We start from the raw sequence: 19,786 nt of genomic DNA, 5'->3' as shown, positions 1-19,786 counted from the left end.
AAAGAAACCTAATTAACAACAAAGCGACAATTTGGTGAGCATGCCTTGCCAAACACAGTAGTAGGCACATTATCTGCAGGCTGCGATGAATTGAGCAGTGTTATGCTGCTTTCCAGCACCTAAACCATTCACTGAACCACAGCCCTCAGTCCATCTAGCACCTGTGAAATGATGCATTCAGAGGTGTTTCATTTTACATACATGAAGGGGGCAGAATATTAGAAACACTTCTCAATATAATGTAAGGATGAACTTTGCCACAGTAACTCATATAATATAAAGTGAGTCTACACTGATTTAAGGCTGTAATGCATCCATTATAAAAACTTAGTGAGTAGTTAGTTTGGTAATGTACAGAAGCCTCTAGTGCAACCAGCTAGAAAGAGCTGTTGTTGGACTCAGACAAAGAGGCTTAATTAACTGGAAACAGTTCGTACCACTGCAGAACTCAACTCACCTGGCACTAGCATACAGACTAATCTTGCAGTCAGGATCACACTTCCCAATTCAAGCTAGAAAGTTCCCAAAGAGACAAAACCTAAAAACATAACAGTCGATTTTACTCTTCTGTAGAGAACACTTCAGTCATGGAATCAAATACATACTTTGTTGATTATAGTAGAATAATTTGCACTATCATTCTTGATAAAATAATGAAAGAAAAAGCTGCTGAAAACAGTAAAATATGCTCTACAGTTGTGCACACTCTCACTTTATTTCAAAACTGCTTGGATTTTTGCCTATATATCAGTGTATAACCTAGAGGAATAGTGTTAATGTGAATGCTTGTGCCATACTTTCTTTTCCAGAAAATCCTAAAAACTCTAGCAGATGGCCAATTTTCCTCCATGTGCATTGTGTTATTCTAAACCCCTGAAACATTGCCATCCTTCCCCAGAAGCCTGTCCTGGTACAGTAGGAAACAGATTTATCCCAGAAATATTGATAGGAATGTAAAAGTAAACAATGCTTGCATCAGCTGTACACAGAAAAAGCAGGTATACATATTTATTATTTTATATTATTTACATATACATTTACAGTACAGTACATCTACAAGCAAAAACACACAAAACTCCTTTTCAAAACATGCACACAACAAAGTAGAAGTGCCTATACCAATAATATTGGGATTTTCTAGTTATAATACTATGCAAAAACAAACACAAAAAAACTACCTGGGTTACCTGCCAGTTGCATATATAAAAGCGTCTGAACTCGCTTTATAGGTATTTGAATTTCATTTTGCTCATGCATTAAATAAATCATTTTCTGCTCTGTCTTCTTTTGCTCCTCTCATGCATCAGTCACACACAGTTGTACACAGCAGATGGCGGGACATCTAACAAATTACAACAACTGAAATATGACTCATGCTCTTCACCAAAACATGTTGGTTGAACAAACAGATCTGAGGGAAGAGAGGTTTTATCCCCCTTAAGAAAATGCTCACTTGTTGGTGTGGAATCTGTATAAAAGGATAGAGTTCAGATCATTTAGACCCCTGTGTGTATGGAATATGGAGACACAAGTGACAAATGGACAAAGGAGGATACACAATTAAACATACAAGTAATCGAAACACCTCCCCACATTGCTTGTTTACCTTTACTTTACTTGGGTTAACTGCTGTTTAGGATGATGTTCTTTGGATTTGTGTCATTACTTTGGAATCAGTGAGAATTCTCTTCTTCTTTTACTTTGGTGGATGTGTTTTTCCTTTTTCCAATGCTGGCTGGTGTGAGGCCAACTCGTCAAAACTGGGGGACAGAATGCATGTCACTCACCAAACTAACAGATCATATTTTGTTTATTTTTCTAATTTCCTGGACAACAGTGATGTGTGATGTGTGATGATAAGTCGGGATGTGCGTATTTGATGGTGCGATCTTGGTTGCTCAAATGGAGTGTTATCTACTTTGTTCTGTAAACTATAAGAAATGGTTATGGCCTAATATCTAATGTGTTGCACTTGTATTTGTTTGTGAAATAGTAATGTGAGATAGTACAGTTCGACTCTTCTATTAGACCAGTGGCTGTGTTCTCATGGGGGAGATTTTTTAAATTTATTTTCAGAATAAATTTAAATCACTCTGTATCATCACATTTGATCTTAATCAGTGCTGAATGTGCTGAATATTGACATTACAGTTGACAGTCTCTTTGACAGTTGATGGCCTCTCAGCTGATTTAATTCTAGCTTTGTGTGAAATACCCTAATGTAAAAAACTTGACCTGATGTTATTTTGCTTCCCTGCTTATCATCTGTATCCCTGCCTGTTTTGAAAGGTTTTGAAAATTAGCTTTTTTAATGTGACTACAATACAAACGCTTTGTATGTCAATGAACTTTATGTGGTGTGCAGTGAGAAAACTTCCCAAATTTACAAATAAAAGATGTGAAGTGCACTCATTGACAGGGTCATGACATTTACGGAAATCTCCACCAACAATAAACTGCACCACATGAGTCACCAGTACATTTGCTTTCAGTCGCAGTAATATAATACAGTGGTGTGCTGTGATTTTCACACTTAACTTGCAGTCTTCTGTCTTTCAGATGAGCCTCCATTGTAATGACAGCATTTATATTTTATTGGGAGAGTCATGTCTCCTTTACTTTTCTCCTTAGGATGTGCATATTCTAGATTTAGACTCTTTAAAGATATACTAAACTGCACCAATATCAGCATAAATTTTAACAGATGTTCAAGTCCTTTTATTACTGATCAATGACAAGAAGCATCATTTGTATGATATGGTAATCATGCACTGTAGGTTAGTGCAGGCAGTTGCAGTTTCTTTCAACTTTCAAACATTTACAGTTTACTTATAACTGACACACCTACAATAACTCATCACTTATTTCTTGACAAACTGCTTTCTATTATTGTTTTGGTTACATAATGTGTCAAGAATAGTTTCAACCCTGGTGTTTGAGAAGTTACACTGTACCATATACCAGTAAACTCTGTTTATTACATTACAGTTGCACTCTGGTATTTTTCATAGCACTGCTGTTTCCTCATCAGTGGCATGTTCTTTTGCCCAAAGCATTTTCATCACTCCTGCTTTTCACCCTACATATTATGTTCTGCCTGGAAAGTGTTATTATCAGGAAAGCTGTCCAATTAGTCTTTAAAAAGAGAGGCTATCATAGTCATCAAGTTACACTCAACTAGTACCTAACTAGCTGGTTGCTAATGTAAGGTGTCTGAAATTTATGCCAGCTAGACTGTTAGCATATAAAGACTGACTCGGGGGTTAAAAAATCTTCAGGCACCATGCATAATTTCAGATATAGAGCAGCTTTAACTTCATACAATACTTAATTCAATACATTGTACACATTTCCTCCTGGATAACTTTTCAGGCTCACAAATCTTTTCTTGCTTTAATCCCTGCTGACTGCTTTGCCAGTCTTTCTGAACAGTAAAAAGACACAGTCCACTGTCAAATGCCAACAACAAATTCCAAAATGAATTGAATGGAGTTTCTTTCTCTGGGAAACTCAACATAAATTAACCACACACTGACTAGAAGAGTCTATTCATCAGACAATAGCCACAACTTTGTATTTTTGCATATATTTAGACACTGAATGTAAACATTTTCTCTATAAATATGTTCCTTACAGAAATTTTTAGCACAAATGTGAGCTTGTGAATGTATAATTTGTGATGTATGAACATTTTCTATTACATGCATAGTGCAAGTGTTCAGGTTTTGCCAAAACTAAATAAACAGACACTGTAACACTATAGCCAATCCCACTCTTCTCCTTGGTTTCAAGGGTAGCCTCAAACCAATATTGATATGATTGTGAAAATGTCAGAACAAACTGAGAAATTACATGCATCATTCCCTGAGGTTTTGTGAAACTACTGTGTATGATTGATTGATGGGTTGACAGACACATAAGGTCTAATTTATTGCCCCTTCCCAGATTTTCTTGTGGGGGACGAAAATCTAATGACACCAGCATAAGTGAGGTGCATTTTTTTAAAATATAGAGGCCTATGCTGAACTGTACAGGTAATAACTGAGTTGTAGTTTCATCATTAGTGCCAAGTTGCCAGATTTCCTACTGTTCATCTTAACCCACTGTGTGTAGTATTAGGGGCCTCTGGCCCAGATCTGTCATTCTTATTCACATTCTTTAGTCCCTTCTGCCTCATTGACATTGGCAGTAGACTGGGCCGGTCCCAGCTGGCCCATTCTAAAATTGCTTACTGTAGAAACACATCCCCACAGTAACAACAGACTGCTACCCCCTATGCCAGCTGTTTAGTCCTCACATTCACCTAATATAACCTCAGTGAGCTTAAGGGTTTTAAAAAAACTGTAATGAAAAAATATTCAGAGTTAAAGAGCAGCAGATTGTCTAAAGAACTGTACAGTTTAGACTCATTTTGTAGAGTTCGCCTGTTTTTATTTTTTACTTATGTGACGTCTGGTTTCAGCATTTTCTGCAGAGATGAGGCTCTTCAGAATGTAGTTGGATTAGCTGAATGAGTTGAACATCAGGTTAATTTTATCTGGAACCTTTCTCCTGTTTTTTACCTCTCCTTTTGTCTCCTTTTTCTTGGGTGCTCTTATTGTGCAACACTACAGTATAATGCAAAGTTTGTACTTGAATAATTTTAAATAGGCCTAATCAGAATGCTGCTCTGACTCTCTCAAAAGCATTGTTGACAAATCTGGGCCAAAACTGCAGCTAATAACCAGCTATACAAATGAAGATAAACTGTACAATTCTCCCTGAATTTACTGCAGCCTTACTCAATAAGTTCCAGCTTTGGAGAGATATATTGTAATGGTGGAGTTAATTAAGGTTAGGGGGTTAGCCAGCTGTTAATTTATGGTTCGCTGGAATTGTTGACTGTACTTTGTTTTATTTGATGTCTAAACCTGTTTTGAGGACATCTAAGAAGTGAACCAGTGAAGCTATGGAGGATCTTTGTGCATGTTTGGACTGTACTGACTGGGATCTTTTCAAGAATGCTACCAACAGTCTGGATAAGTACACAGAGGCTATGATGTCATACATCAGCTTCTGTAAGGACAGCTGTGTACCATCATGCACCAGGGTTAGTTACAACAACATACCGTGGTTTACAGCTAAATTCAGACAGCTAAGGTTGGAAAAGGAGGAAGCATTTAGGAGTGGGGACAAGGACCGATTTAAAGAGTCTAAATACAGGTTTAGGTAAGAGATACTAAATGACTGTACTCTGACTGTACTCTGAGAAACTTCAACAGCAGTTCTCAGATAACAACTCGGTCTCTGTCTGGAAGGGCCTCAGATGGATCACCAACTTCAAACCAAAAGTCCCCCACTTCAGTAACAATTCACGCCTGGTCAACAACCTGAATGAGGTCTACTGTCGATTTGAAAGACAATAGGACAGTCCTGATACATGCCCCCTGACTCAAGCTATTATCTCCAGCTCTCCCACCTCAGCAGGGGGCCGGGCCACTGCACAACTGGCCACCTCTGAGTTCCTCCTCTTTTCCGAAAACCACAACAACTACTCTCTCCATCCTGGAGAGGGACGTTAACAGGCTGTTCAAGACACAGAACCCCTGCAAAGCAAAAGTCTCTGTCTCTCCCTCTACCTTGAAGGGTTGTGCCGACCAGCTGTCTCCAGTCTTCACAGACATCTTTAACACCTCATTGGAGACATGCCACATGCCATCCAGCTTCAAATCCTCCACCGTCATCCCTGTCCCCCCCAAAAAAAGGCGCACAGAAGACTACAGACTTGTCACCCTGTCATTTCTGGTGAGGAAGTCCTTTGAGTGCCTTGTGCTGTCCCACCTCAAATCCATTACAGACCCACTCCTGGACCCCCTGAAGTTCGCCTACAGAGCCAACAGGTCTGTGGACAATGCTATGATGGCCCTGCACCTCCTCCAGGTGCATCCTCCAGCACCTGGACTCTGCAGGAACCTACGCCAGGATCCTGTTTGTGGACTTCAGCTCCGCCTTTAACACAGTCACCCAGGCTCTGCTGCAGGATAAGCTCTCCCAGCTGCATGTGCCTGACTCCATCTGTAGGTGGATCACTGACTTCCTGTCTGACAGGAAGCAGCACGTGAAGCTGGGAAAACACGTCCCTGATTCCTGGACCATCTGCACCGGTTCCCCTCAAGGCTGTGTCCGTTCCCCTTTACTCTCCTCCCTGTATACAAACACCTGCACCTCCAGTCACCAGTCAGTCAAGCTCCTGAACTTCGCGGATGACACAGCACTCATTGGGCACATCTCTGGTGGGGATGAGACTGCCTACAGGTGGGAGCTTGACCATCTGATGACTTGGTGCAGACAAAACAACTTGGAGTTTAATGCTCTGAAGACAGTGGAGATGGTTGTGGACTTCAGAAAGAACTCAGCCTCACCCATCCCCATCATCCTGTGTGATTCCCAAGTCGACACTGTGGAATCCTTCTGCTTACTGGGAACCATCATCACCCAGGACCTCATGTGGGAGCAGAACATCAACTCCCTCAAAAGGAAGGCACAGCAGAGGATGTACCTCCTGCAACAGCTGAAGAAGTTCAACCTGCCAAAGTCAGTGATGGTGCACTAATACAACGCCATCATTGAGTCCATCCTCACCTCCTCCATCACCATCTGGTACACTGCTGCCACTGCCAAGGACAAGGGCAGACTGGAGCGTATGATTTGCTCTGCTGAGAGGGTGATTGGCTGCAGCCTGGCATCCCTCCAGGACCTGCTTGCCTCCAGGACACTGAAGCGAGCGGGAAAGATGATGGCTGACCCCTCCCACCTTGGACGTAAACTTTTTTGAATACTGCCCTCCAGCAAGAGGCTGACATCTATCTTGACCAATGCCAGAAGAACAGTTTCTTCCCAACTGCAGCTGGCCTCATCAACAAGGCCCGGGACCTCCACTGACATGGACTCTATCCCACTCAGACACTACATGTCATATTAATGTGAAATGTATAATCTTAGATTGCACATATGTGAACTCATCACATCTAACACGTCGTGTTACATTAATGCAATTACTTGAATTCTTCGTATTATTACAGTTGCAGATTACATATACTGTTTATACTGTGAACATTTGGACATTCCCAGTCAATATCTTATGCATTATACTTTTTAATCTCTACAGCTCTCTTCACTTAAAACATAATTTTTACTTATTTTTTATCATAAAATTGTATTTATATGTTTATAATAACTGTCTTTTATGGTAGTTGTATTTTTCTCATTTTGTATAGATACTTGTTTTTTCACTTACCTTCTATTTTTTGATTGTTATGCACCACTACACCAAGACAAGTTCAATAAATCTGATTCCAATTCTGATGCTCAGAGCTGGAATTTGATTACTGTAAACAGTTACCAGACATCCATGAAAACCTTGTTTTGGGGCCGGTAATTTTGGTCCAAGCCACATAATATTTTGTGGAATTTTGCTGAAATATCTATGACAGTTGAGTGATGGCACAAACAAAGTAATCCATGGCAGTTTATTTGCTTATTTAAATAAACTACTTATTACATTACAGCTTATGACCTCTTGACAAAGAGAGGAATTGCCTTTGCGAAGAGCTCTGTTTTCATAACAGCAGTGGTTTATTCTGTACATACCATGGCCAAATTCGGGACAACATAGTCTTAGAAATGTGTTGACACTTTGTCAAGCTTTTAAATAAACATTATGTTTCAAGTGGATGTCTCAGAACTCCATGACCTCAATACAGCATCGTGCAACTGGTGCCTGAACTTTTTGACCAGTCCTTTGCAGGCTTTTAGGTTAGGCAGTTACCTTTCACCCCTGGTCCCGAGCACTGGCACCTTTATAAGGGTGTGTGCTTCTTCATGCCATCTTCAGCCAGTAAGTGTGGGTGCCTATAATACCATAATTATTGCAGATGACAGATGACACAAGGACTGATCTCTAAAAACAGTTCTGAAACCTAAGACAACTTATTGTTGACTCAAGGAAGACCAGAAGTATAACTGAGTGTACATAAAAGGTAATGTGGTTTGGTCTTCTGTTTCAGAGTGAACTATACAGATGATGTCTCATGCTCATCTGACACCTCCTGTTTACAGAAGTGCCCATATCACTTTAGAAAACCGAGGAGAAATAACCTGGCTGACCAACTGTTGGTGAACTTGAATTAGTGCATCACAGAATACATTCAGTGAACAGTCGGTCAGCAAGACAGCAAAGAACCTCATAGGGACACAATCACCTCCTCAGTGATCTACAACACAGTGCTTCCCTAGAAAGTCTTCCAAATCATCAAAAACCCGACCAAGTCTGAAACCACCTGTTGTCTCCGTGCATCTGACATGCATTACGTTATCTGGGGTTGGCCAATATCACCTAAAATCAATATGATGACTGATTCTCACATTTATCTTGGTAATGATTAATGAAGCAATATCTTATTAAAGACACCTGTGCACAGGATTCTGAGTTAGTCACTCCATCTCAGTTGAAGTGGACCTCGAGGTCCACTCTATTTCACATCTCTGTGAGTGTGACTATCAAAATGAGTCATACTACAAATAAATTTGAACAACACATTTATGGCCTCTGTTCTCTCATTAGTCCATCAGCGAGATGTTTTAGAGTATGGAGTGACAGTATTTTAATGCTTGTGTAATTCACTGCTGGGTGTAAAACAACCTGCTTCAGCCTTCAGTCTGTAGTCTGGTAGTGCGGAGGGGGGGGGGGGGGGGGGGTTCTACTTACCCCTGAAGTTGTAGCTATCTTTTAACCCCCATCACCTTACTGAGTTGCTGGTAATCAAAATTCGGGAACACTCTGTAACATTTATTTTCTGACAAATTGTAGCCCATACTTAACATTTACTGTTACTCTCACGGTTTACTGTTGACCTGACTCCGTTCTGATGGTCACCACACGCCACACTTAGTGCTCCCAAAGTAGTTTTTTTTATGTCTACTTTTAGCTTAGTTCTGTTCTGTATTGTGTTGACTGAAGCCAGATTTTGTCCACACAACTGACATGACATCTTTTCGTCTGTAACAGCTTTCTTATCTGAACCTGCCCTTATCTGCTTTTCTCCGGCTGTTTTGTCTATTCAAATTAGACTGGACACTGGTTAATTATTGTGGCAGTTACTTCTAATCGCCAGGTGGAACAATGCCAACTCCACTTATGAAGTGAACCCACACAGCCCATTCTGACTGGTTGTGTATTTAGGCCTAATTGGTTAGATTAATAATGGTGATTTAATTTTTTTATTGTGCTTTTAATGGGTAGGCAGCACCCTGTATGAAGGAGTTAATGTATCAAACAAACCAATGTGACTGAAGTTACCTCAGTAAGAGTCATAATGTTAGTTTGGTAACTTTTCAATCAATTTCCCAGCCCTAACATTAACATTTACGCCTGTACACCTTGTTTCAGAAAGTTTGGTTAAGGGCTATTACACAGCTGAACACTGCCTCCAAACTTTGTGACCAGCTCAGAACACCCTGTCCTCTGAGGAAGACATGCTGTGCGATGTAAACTCTCCAACTGTTGTGTGTGTTAATGAGCCACTTTTCACTGCTAAACATTCTTCTAAGTATTGATTTGCTTTTATTTCCAACAGAGACCATGACGACCGCCACCTCCCCCATCTTGTTGAAATGGGACCCCAAGAGTCTTGAAATCCGCACCCTGACTGTGGAGAGGCTTCTGGAGCCCCTGGTCACACAGGTAGTTCTATTAACTCTGTGATGCAAACATAACAAAATAAAGATTAAAAAAATGCAACATATTGATTGAGAAAGAACAAAATCCAAGTTGATGTTTTCTGATGCAGAAGTTTTCTAAAGTCGATGCTGTCAATGGTAATGGCCTAATACACATAAGTAGCTTGTTATAGCTTAGTATAAGAGCAAAATGGATTACTTTCTGGTTACTCCTTGGCTGGATTACTTGTTACAAAGATGTTAAACTGTATTGGGTTACAGCCAAGAACTTTGGCTCATTGCCACCCACTTTGTGTGGCTTCCAAGCTGAACAGATGGCTGAACATGACTTTAGTCACCCTGGTTTACCAAGTCTGACAAGAGTTGGATATCGCTTAGATTTTGAAGATTCAGATTGAGATTCTGAATTTGTTATTTGAATCTGGTTTTGTCAGAATCTTGTTTCAGATTATTGTCATATTCTTTTAATAAAATGCACTTTATTTCAGATGTACGTTTTACATATAGTGAGAATTGAGGTCCGTATACACAGTAATTTGTCATAAATGGAAACATATTCAGTGATTGTTCTTGGTAACAAGTTTGAATAAACAGAATAGTCTTTCTTCTTGAGCTGAATATTGTTGTTGCTTGAGCATTATATGCGCCTTTGTTGCAAGAATGCAGTAATTAAACTTTGCCATAACTACTGTCCTGAGTGTAGGTTAGTGTTTACAATATTGTCTGCCAATGGATAATGAATAATGACAATATTTGTAGAATTGACTGTACTGAGTTCAATTCTACAAGACTTTAAAGTTGGTGTTGCCTCTATCAAATTACATAAAGGAGCACATTAACTGCAGGATGGTTGAGGCATGCTCCCACAACTAGCTTACACAGTCTGTAATGTTCTGTTTTCTGGCATGAGGTGGTATCCACACCATATCTCAAGTAACTTTCAATCTCTGCAGGTTTATTTTCATACGTTGCTGACATGAACAGAAACTTTTGTCCGCCTGAAAGATACTCCAGGAAGAACATACATTTAAGAAATCTTAAAATATTTTGTCTGCTGTGGGAAATAGTCAGTATGGATGTAACTCTATTCCCTTGAGAAAATCACAGGCAAGAATTTTAACTGTTGGACCTGATGTCACTGTCCCCATCTGGAGTAAGACCAGAGGCAGGCACATCCGCAGCGATGGCACTGATGTAATCAGTGTACAAGCAGCCGCCTCCTGTGGTCTGATGTTCTTTGGCTGGCTGCAGTGTACTTTTTGTTGAACATTTTTTAATAAAATCCCATTCTTTTAACTTAATGCATGGTCACCCCAATGCTGTCATAGCAGTCATCCTCTCTGTGATCTCAGTTTTTGGTGGAGCTGTAATTCTTTTACTGCTTCTGCAAAACAGTATGTTTTTAGTGACGCTGTGTATTGCCTCAATTTCTACATTTCTTCTTTCACTTTTCACTTTTCAAGTTATTTTGTCATTCCACTATGTTTTCAGGGTCCTGGTATTGTGCATGCTGGCTCACTGTCACACTGTCATGGCTTTAACTTGGACACATGAATAGAACGGAGCCATTGTTAATGTTATTAGTAACACCTTTGCTTTTCCTACTATGACAACTCAAAAAGTCCCACTGTGAAAAAGCCTGAGTCCAGCCCCGGTCTGACAACAAAATTTTCAGCCCGTGTCGGTGTAAAGACAGAATCCACGGTTTTGAGAGAAATGCCACAGTTGTATGAGATGTCTCCTGACTCCTGACAAGCTGTTCCAACAATTGTGGGCCAGATCTGGAGATTGTTAAACATGTAATGACATGCTGAGTGCTGTTGCTGACTAAACCAAAGCCTTAACTGACCCTAATACTACAGTTTGTCCCCTAACAATAACTACAGCAGTCACTGAGAAATCAGTTTGCCATCAATGTTGGTGATGTGTGCTTCCATCCATACTCAAGTATATACAGTTCATTTTAACTGAGTCTTTACATTTATTGAGGTTAATTGGATTTATAAACCAACAAAACTGTCCAGACTCCATTTTGCTTAATGTGAATTGGAGTTTTCACATTCTGATGCAAGTGTTAGCACGGTGATAGAATAACAGAATATGCATCTTGCCCTCGTTTTTCCAGAAATCCACTACAAAATCAAGCAGACGCATAGTAATTGCAAAATTAACATAGACTCTAGGTGAGAGTGTACCTATTTATTTCAGAAAGACTGGTAACTACCCAATTTCTTCAGTATACCTAAATAAAGCTTCCTCATTGCAAGTATGGTTGACCCACTGATTTTGCAGATACTGGATTTGGAAAGGCTAGATTTACCCACAGCCTGGGACTCAGAATCTAGCCTGTTTACTCTTTGGTGCCCTAGAGAATGTTTAAGTATTGATTGCAGACTTTTTGCCAGCTTCACCTGTAACAGCAGCAATACACAGCCCTTTTATCTCCTATTGCCTACTTCTTATGATTGCTTACTGTTGGAGACAAGGGACTCATAGTGTCTGGATTAATCTGAACTTCCACACAAAACCCTCATATACCCACTTGTTTTCATTATATAGTCATTATATTTGACTCAGAAGTGGGACTAAGTCATTGTTTAGTCTCAAGTCTTCACATTCAAGTCCAGAGTCCTAAACAAGTCATAATACATTCTTCAGCAAATTACATCTGAGCACCAACAGGGTAATTGTTGGAGGTTTATCGAATGAGAGTAGCACATAAATGCTGTTATTTCTTTTTCAGTCTTTCATGGTAGTACATGAATAGCCTTGAGACACTTCAGTAAACAAAAAATACAAAAGGTTGTTGTGCAGATGATGAAACGAGGTATAGGCTGTTTTGAAAATAAGAGATGAAAGTGCTGAACTCAACAATAAAAATCTTATCTTATTCTCATGAAATAAAATGTCTTTGCAAGCTTTTATTCTATAGAAGAATCCTCCACGCTGTGGTTTGGGAGGGTAATACGTCTTTGAAGTTATATGGCTCAAATCCAAATAAAGTCACAGATCATTGGTGTACAATGTCCAAGCTGAATTGCACCCCTTGTTGATATTGTCAAATTGTATTGAAATTGTAACATTTGTGACTTAAGTCTGACTCAGATTCAAGTCATATGAGGCTCTCAAGTCCAAGCTTCTCATTGAATTTTCTTGTTTTTTTGCCTGGTGATAAATGTTATGCGTCACACCACAGTGATGCAGCCTTGGGCGATAAATTCTCCTCAGTGTTACAGTTCTCATATCGATAACAAATGGGCAACCGTAACCATAAAAAGAGTTGGGAAGCTTTTGAATATGATCTGTGCAAGTAGACATTTCTTGTTGAATCCACAAAAAGAGCACTGAATGTCACAGTGTGTGTTCCTGCATTGTTTTAACCACTGAACAGACGTTGCAACATAAGTGCAAATTCTGATTATCTTTGCATCAAAACTTTACTACAGTGATTGATTATTCCTGGAACAACGCCCATTGTGCCTCTCCTTTCTCATGGGTAGAGTCAAGTTCATGGCAAGCCACCAAAATACAGTCAGGGAAGAAAATAATATTTGCAGCCAAAGAAACTGCGTAATCATGCCAATAGAGACTTTCAGTAATTCCAAATGAGTTTACCAATAAATAGGTGATATGATTTTATTGTATCCAGTCATCCTATGTATTCATAACGGAAAGAGGTAGCTGAGTTTGTGCATGAGTTGGGAATATGTTTTACTCCTGTTTATTTTTATAGAATTTTAAGGTTTAGTAATTGTTGGACATCAGACATCACCATCTGTCTCCTTATCTCGACCTGTGTAACTTCATGGGTTTTGGGCTAATTAGCTTTAATTGGATTATATTATAACTTCCAATGAACCGCCATCTTGGAAAAGGACCCAGACATGCGTTTTTCAACTGGCATCGTCACCCTAGTTTGAAAAGCATTCGCATCACCCATCTGAAAAAAAAAACATACTAAAATATATGCTTCAATTTTAGGTTGGCTTTAGTGGAAATTATCTGCAGGTAGACATTTTTTAAACCCAGATGGCTTCCATGTAGATTTACATTGAGTGTATTTTGTGTTTGTATTGCCTGTCAGCCACATCCTATGTTTGTTCTCACGAGTGGCCATCAGAGTGACAAGTAGGTAATTGCTTAATGTTAGGAGGATGAAAGGCTGATGAGCTTCCTCTCTGAACACATAGTGATGATTATTAATTGCTATCTAGCAATGCCTGACTGCCCTAACAGCAAATTATGTGTCTGACTGCCAAACTTTTTTTATTTTGAAAATGATGTGTCTCCCCCATGACATCTTCATTTCTTTTTATTGAAATTGACTTTTGCTGCAGTGATCCCTGAATGAATTCAGACAGCTTTATTCTCAGTGTGTGAAGTCCCTAACATAATGCTTATTAATTTAGCCAAATAAGAAAGAGTTCAGATGTAGGTCTGTTGTCAGAATGGTCAAATAACAATAATATCTGGAACCTGTTATGGTCTAGTGGATATTTACTAGAAGTTTCTTGACAGTGACATTAAATTGAGATTTTGTGTCGTGTTCTGTTTGTCATTATCCTTTTTACTAAATGATCTGTAACTTGATTTGCTCCTTCCATCTAATTGCCACCTTTCTGAATTGATAGATATTACAGTTAATGATTTGTCATCATCTACTCTACTGCACAATAAAAGTTATATGCTGCAACAAAGATGCTATTCTAGCAAAATGTGCACACCAATGGGAATAAGCACAATAGCCAACTATGGTAGTTCATCTTTTCTGCAATTGCATTGGAAGTGTGGAGCATTTTCGGATATGAACGAGAGACTATGATTGTTTTTCCTGTCAATTTGGATGATTCAGTGTGCTTGGATAGAATAAAAGGTTGCCTCAGGAGAATAGACAAACAGGCTCACCCTGACATTGCTTGAGATAGCAGGCTCATTTATCATGAACAAGCCTCTCTTACCACCGCTAGATTCCTGGGCAAGTCTATAGCTAATAATACTGAGGGGCGTACTTTATCACTCCATATGAAGTCAACATGCCTCTGATATAGTAAACATTTTTATACTGCAGGCGATAGCAATATTTTTTGAAAAAATTATGGGAAAATAGCCTTGAGAGCCAGGTGGTTTAAAAAAACAACAACAACAAAAAAACAGGTACTAGATATGCACAGTATCTTGATATGGAAACGTAGGACCAAGAACAGGAACCAACTGGCCAGAATGGTAAACATGGCTGGATAAAGTTTGCAGGTTTTAATACAACCATAGAAAATGATAACATAATGCCTTCATTCAACTTTGCAAGACATAGTTCTTGTTGCCTGATATCAGACAGAAATGTCAACTCGTTACACTCCGTTTCCATCTTCAGTCTGACATTGCTTGGTTTTGGCTCGTCCGTTTCCAACATGGTGGCCAGGTCACAAACTTTCTCATATTGCAGCTGAACAGTACACTAAAATATGTTACTGAAAACATTTAAGGTAAGAAATAGGCAATGCAATAACAGAATATTGATTCATATTTGATCAGCACTACCTAGTTTTACTCCTCTTTGGTTCTGGTGCACAGCTTGACAACAGCTTGACAACAGCTTGACAACAGCTTGACAACGGCGTTAGTCCCGCCTGCAGCGCTCATTGGATCGATTGCTTTTTCAACCGAGAAACCGCTGTTTCATTTCATGATGCCAGACCAACAGAATCAGTCAACTCGACTCAGTGGAATGGGCGGATTCAGAGGTCTTGACCCAGGCAATAGGTCTTGGCTTTTGGGAAATGGGGGTCAGCTGCTGACTCATGACAGGCATTTTATTTATGCATGGTCTTGATTGTTAAAAGGCAACATTTAATATGCTAAATTATAAAGAAATGTGTTGCAGTGCTCGCTTTCTGTGCCTTTTATATTGATGATAGGAGAAGATAGTGCTGTTCCACGATTCTTTGCTCCAATATTACTGATAGATTAATTTCTATCTGGCCAGTGAATTTAAAGACAAACATTTGGGTAATGATACATGTCTTCAAAGCTTCTTCATTATGTGCCCTTAAATACAGTGCAGGGGAATCTGAAATGAAGTCAGTGTTTAATTATGAGGACATTAAAGTCATTGTTGCATTATTTAACATGACTTGTGCAGATAATTGTGTCCAAATATGACTGAAAAAGTTTACATTTTAGTAAAAAGAAAAAGGAAAGACTATCACTTTAATGATCACAGAATAGACATTTTCTTAAAAAAAACACATCACTGGACAGGACATGTTGTGAATTTGTCTGCAGACATTTTAAATTCAATTTACAAAGGGACAAACTGTGCTCTACAGCCTCATATTGACTCCATGTCAGTTCATTACTGTGTACTGACAGTGATAATTAAACAAAAGTGAGCCTTGCCATTCAATGTGTCCTAGTGCTTGTCCTGCTGATACAGTGGATTTAGATTTGCACTTCTGGTAAATACAAGTGTGCTGATCCTAGAACTAAGTCTCACATGTTGTAATGTGTTTCTTGTTATCATTTCACAGCAGGAGCTACTAATGAGGTAAAAACTCTCCAACCTAAACATTCAGGGTGAGAGGTGTATAGGGGCTTCATCAAAGCTTGCAATTTCTACTGTCAAACACTATTTCATCAGAGAAAAGACAGTTTTTTTTTCTTTTCACCTCTCTCTCTCTCTCTCTCTCTCTCTCTCTCTCTCTCTCTCTCTCTCTCTGTCTCTCTCTCTCTCTGTCTCTCAAACATGCACACCGAATCTATTTTAATCTTCTCATATCTTTGTATGTTTATTTAGTCTTTGCTTCCACTTCTTGTTCACCCATTCCATTTCATCTTTACTGGTAATATACACAAAAGTAATGCTTTGTTTATCTGTGCGTTATTTGTTGTGTTTGCTCATTGGTCTTCCCTTTCGAGGAACAACTGACAAGGACAACTATAAATATCCTATTTACAACAACAAACAGGCAGCCAGCAGACGTTTTTAATTATCTCTTCAGTAGGAGTTGCCTTCTTATTTCTTTAATATTAGTCAGGTTACAGTCCTCCAATTCTTCTTAAGAACAGCTGTTTGGGGCTTTAAATTAATACAATGATAATCACATTTCCTGTTGAAAGAATATGTTTCAACAAGAAAATTGGGGGGGGGGGGGGAAGGGCAAAAGTCAGTTTTCTTTAGCCAACTTAGCCTGACTTGGATTTCGATTCCTGTTTAATTTTTGTATTTAATACCTCCTATTTAATACCTCCTTATCTCCTGGTCAGTACTTTTTCTATCACTCAGCCAGACATACCTGGTAAACCAAACACGAAAAATGTTAGCCCTTACAGGGTTAAAAGATGACATGAGTACCACTTGTGCAAAACAAAGTGGATTTACCTCCTGATCTCTCCGCCCTAATTCCGCCTCTTGGATGGGATTTCCACCATTGGGATGTTTTGGTCGTTGACATGACATTCTGCCTTCATGTGACATAGAGAAGAGTCTCTCTGCTGTACTGTCCGGTTTGCCAGATCAGAGAGAGCTATCAAACCATTTCCTAGTTATGGTTTCTTTCATCAGGGGCCTCTGAGTCCCCTGGTTGCTTTTGATACTCTTAACATGGATTCATTCATGGTGAGTACTCACTCCAGCCTTGTCAGCGCAACGTGTTGCTCTTAATGAATGTTTAATCTCAGAGGTCATCTCTTATGTATTAACTCTGTGTCTTAATAGAACTGGGTGGTGGTATAAGCTACAAACATAGCTGATTCTGGTCCAACACTGTGTGAATTTCTTCAAATGCAAATAACTGATTAATCAGGAATAATTACTGAACTATTACTGCGTGTATACACTGGTAATTCTGCATCAACTGTAGTTCTTTGGTTCTCTCTCATTGTCACATGACTAAAGGTGAACACTGGCTTGATAATGAAGGCCTTTAGAAAGAAGTTCTTCTTTGAAGATAGACAGGAACTCAGGATGAAAGAGTGAGCTTATTGAACATGGTGAATTAACAGACAAAAAGAAGAAGACATTGTTTGTGTTGCTGCCCGTCGATATTCACATGAATCATTAATTAGTGTTGTTTGGGGCACGTAGCAAAAAGTATTGTTGTGGATGTATCCTTGTTTATTTTTGTTTTATGGGTCATCAAGTTGAAAGCTATTTTTCCTCGGCATATTGGCATATTTGACTTCACAACCTAGTGATGGGCTAGCTGTGCACCTGAAGGGTAGAGTTGGCCGTCAGCAATGGATGCTTTAACCCCCTTTGTTTTTGTATGTCATCCAACTCAAGGTTTGGCTATGAGTACCGGTTGGCACCTGACACACATACACGCACGCTGTAGTCAAGGGGCTTAACATAAAGGGAGGGGAGACGATGGCGGCAAGGGGATTAAGGCTTCATGCTGCATCACTGTCATAATCCATTAAGCTAGCGGAAAAGGAGGAAGCCTGGACCTCAAACAGACACTTTTCGGAGGAGGGAAGGGATGCTATACTTCTCCTCAGAGTTTTCATTGAAACCACAGAGCAGTCGCTCTCAAAGTTGAGTAATATTGGGCACTGCTACTGAAGATGAACTAAGTTTGGAGAGTAGATAATAATAATTTTAGGAATATGATGACAGCTTGTCGACAACAGTAGCATTTTAGGAAAAAACAACAATTTTAGGAAATATGATTTCGTTTAATGACTGGGGTTGTTTCAGAAAAACCTTTATGCTACCATGAGCTAATTGAGGTATCTGCTTTTGAAGCACATCCATTTTTATTGTATTTGAAAATAATCCTCTGTCAGATTGCAGATGAGCCATATTCAGATATTATAAAGTACTGTCTGGATGTTGGAGGCACTGAAGAAATGGGTCTAGCACTTCTTCCGCTTAATTTTTGAATGCAAAGTACGGAAAAAGAAGGGAAAAAGGCTCACGGGATTTGGACATGTGAAGGCCTCCACTCTTTGTACTCTTTTCTATCTCTAGTTTGAATTTAGATGACAGTATTTCTGAGAGGCTTTGACTCCTGTGAGAGGCAGTGATGTTCAAAGTCAGTCTGGAACCCCTGCTTCTTGGCATGCTACCCATCGGACATTTGCCATGTTACAGACGGCAATCCTTCATTTAGGTTTAGAGGAGAAAACAGGGAAATTAAGTGGATGGCTGGGAAAATGGTGACATCTTGTCAAGGCCAGAGTATGGATTAAATAAAATTTGACACCAGTGGGTTAACAATGATGATTCAAGATGTTGTTTTCCACAATAACATAACAGGTTTGACTTGGTCCTGAAGCTACTTTGCAATAATGTGAAATCCATCCTAAACCATTATAGAAAAACGCTACTGAGAATGAATTTGAATTTCCCCTGCAGACACAGTAAATAACTAAAAAAGTAACATTTTAAGTTGGTGCTTTATTCCACTTTTTTATATCATTATGTAACAATCTCTGACACATCTGGGCTCCTTGAGTGTTGGCTTAGTTGGTCCTCCTGCCTCCCATGATCGTGTGACATTATCTCAGTTCTCAGTTGTTTCTGCTGACTCACACACCTGCTACCCCCAAGATTTTTGTGGCCTTATCTTTGTTGAATTTTTTTGTCCTACATGCTTTTTGACAAAACCTTTAAAGTATTTTTGATTCACAGCAAGTTCTCACAATCATGACTGCATGCAGACACTATGTTGTGTAATGCACATCTTGTGTATGAAAGCCTGTAAATTGATTTGATTTTGATACTTCAAAATCAAAATCTAGTGCAGTGACAAAGCAGTAGGATTTTTCAATTTTACTTCAAAAATCTCATGTCTGTTTGTTATTTTCTCTTGAACCTTGGGAACTACAACCATACACAGTATGCAGAGCCTTCTTTCTGCCTTTGCTGTATTTTCTCTTGGAAAAGAAAAGCCTTGGTCACAATACCCTCGTAATTGAAAATATTGCATCAGATCAGTGCATTCATTTCAATTTCATTGAAAATCAATGCAATGTTTTGCCCGTTCAGTTCAACACATACCCCCTTGAAGTCACATACACAGGCACACACAGGTACAATGCATGGATTTACTTGCACATCCTCTTGCAC

General features: G+C 39.3%; 1 protein-coding gene across 8 annotated transcripts in view; it reads left to right on the top strand.

Moving 5' to 3' along the window:
* Window positions 1-19,786, top strand: part of ctnna2 (catenin (cadherin-associated protein), alpha 2) — a 338,033-nt gene that overhangs the window by 23,181 nt on the left and 295,066 nt on the right. For all 8 annotated transcript variants that reach the window (XM_042431131.1, XM_042431122.1, XM_042431154.1 and 5 more), the window contains one exon: window positions 9,615-9,721. In XM_042431131.1, coding sequence (XP_042287065.1) covers window positions 9,620-9,721 — 102 coding nt within the window. In that variant the 5' untranslated portion in view covers window positions 9,615-9,619. The remainder of the gene's footprint in view (window positions 1-9,614; window positions 9,722-19,786) is intronic.

The sequence above is a fragment of the Thunnus maccoyii genome, chromosome 2 (assembly GCF_910596095.1).
Source record: "Thunnus maccoyii chromosome 2, fThuMac1.1, whole genome shotgun sequence".
Lineage (NCBI taxonomy): Eukaryota > Metazoa > Chordata > Actinopteri > Scombriformes > Scombridae > Thunnus > Thunnus maccoyii.
This window is presented reverse-complemented; position numbering and strand designations above follow the sequence as displayed.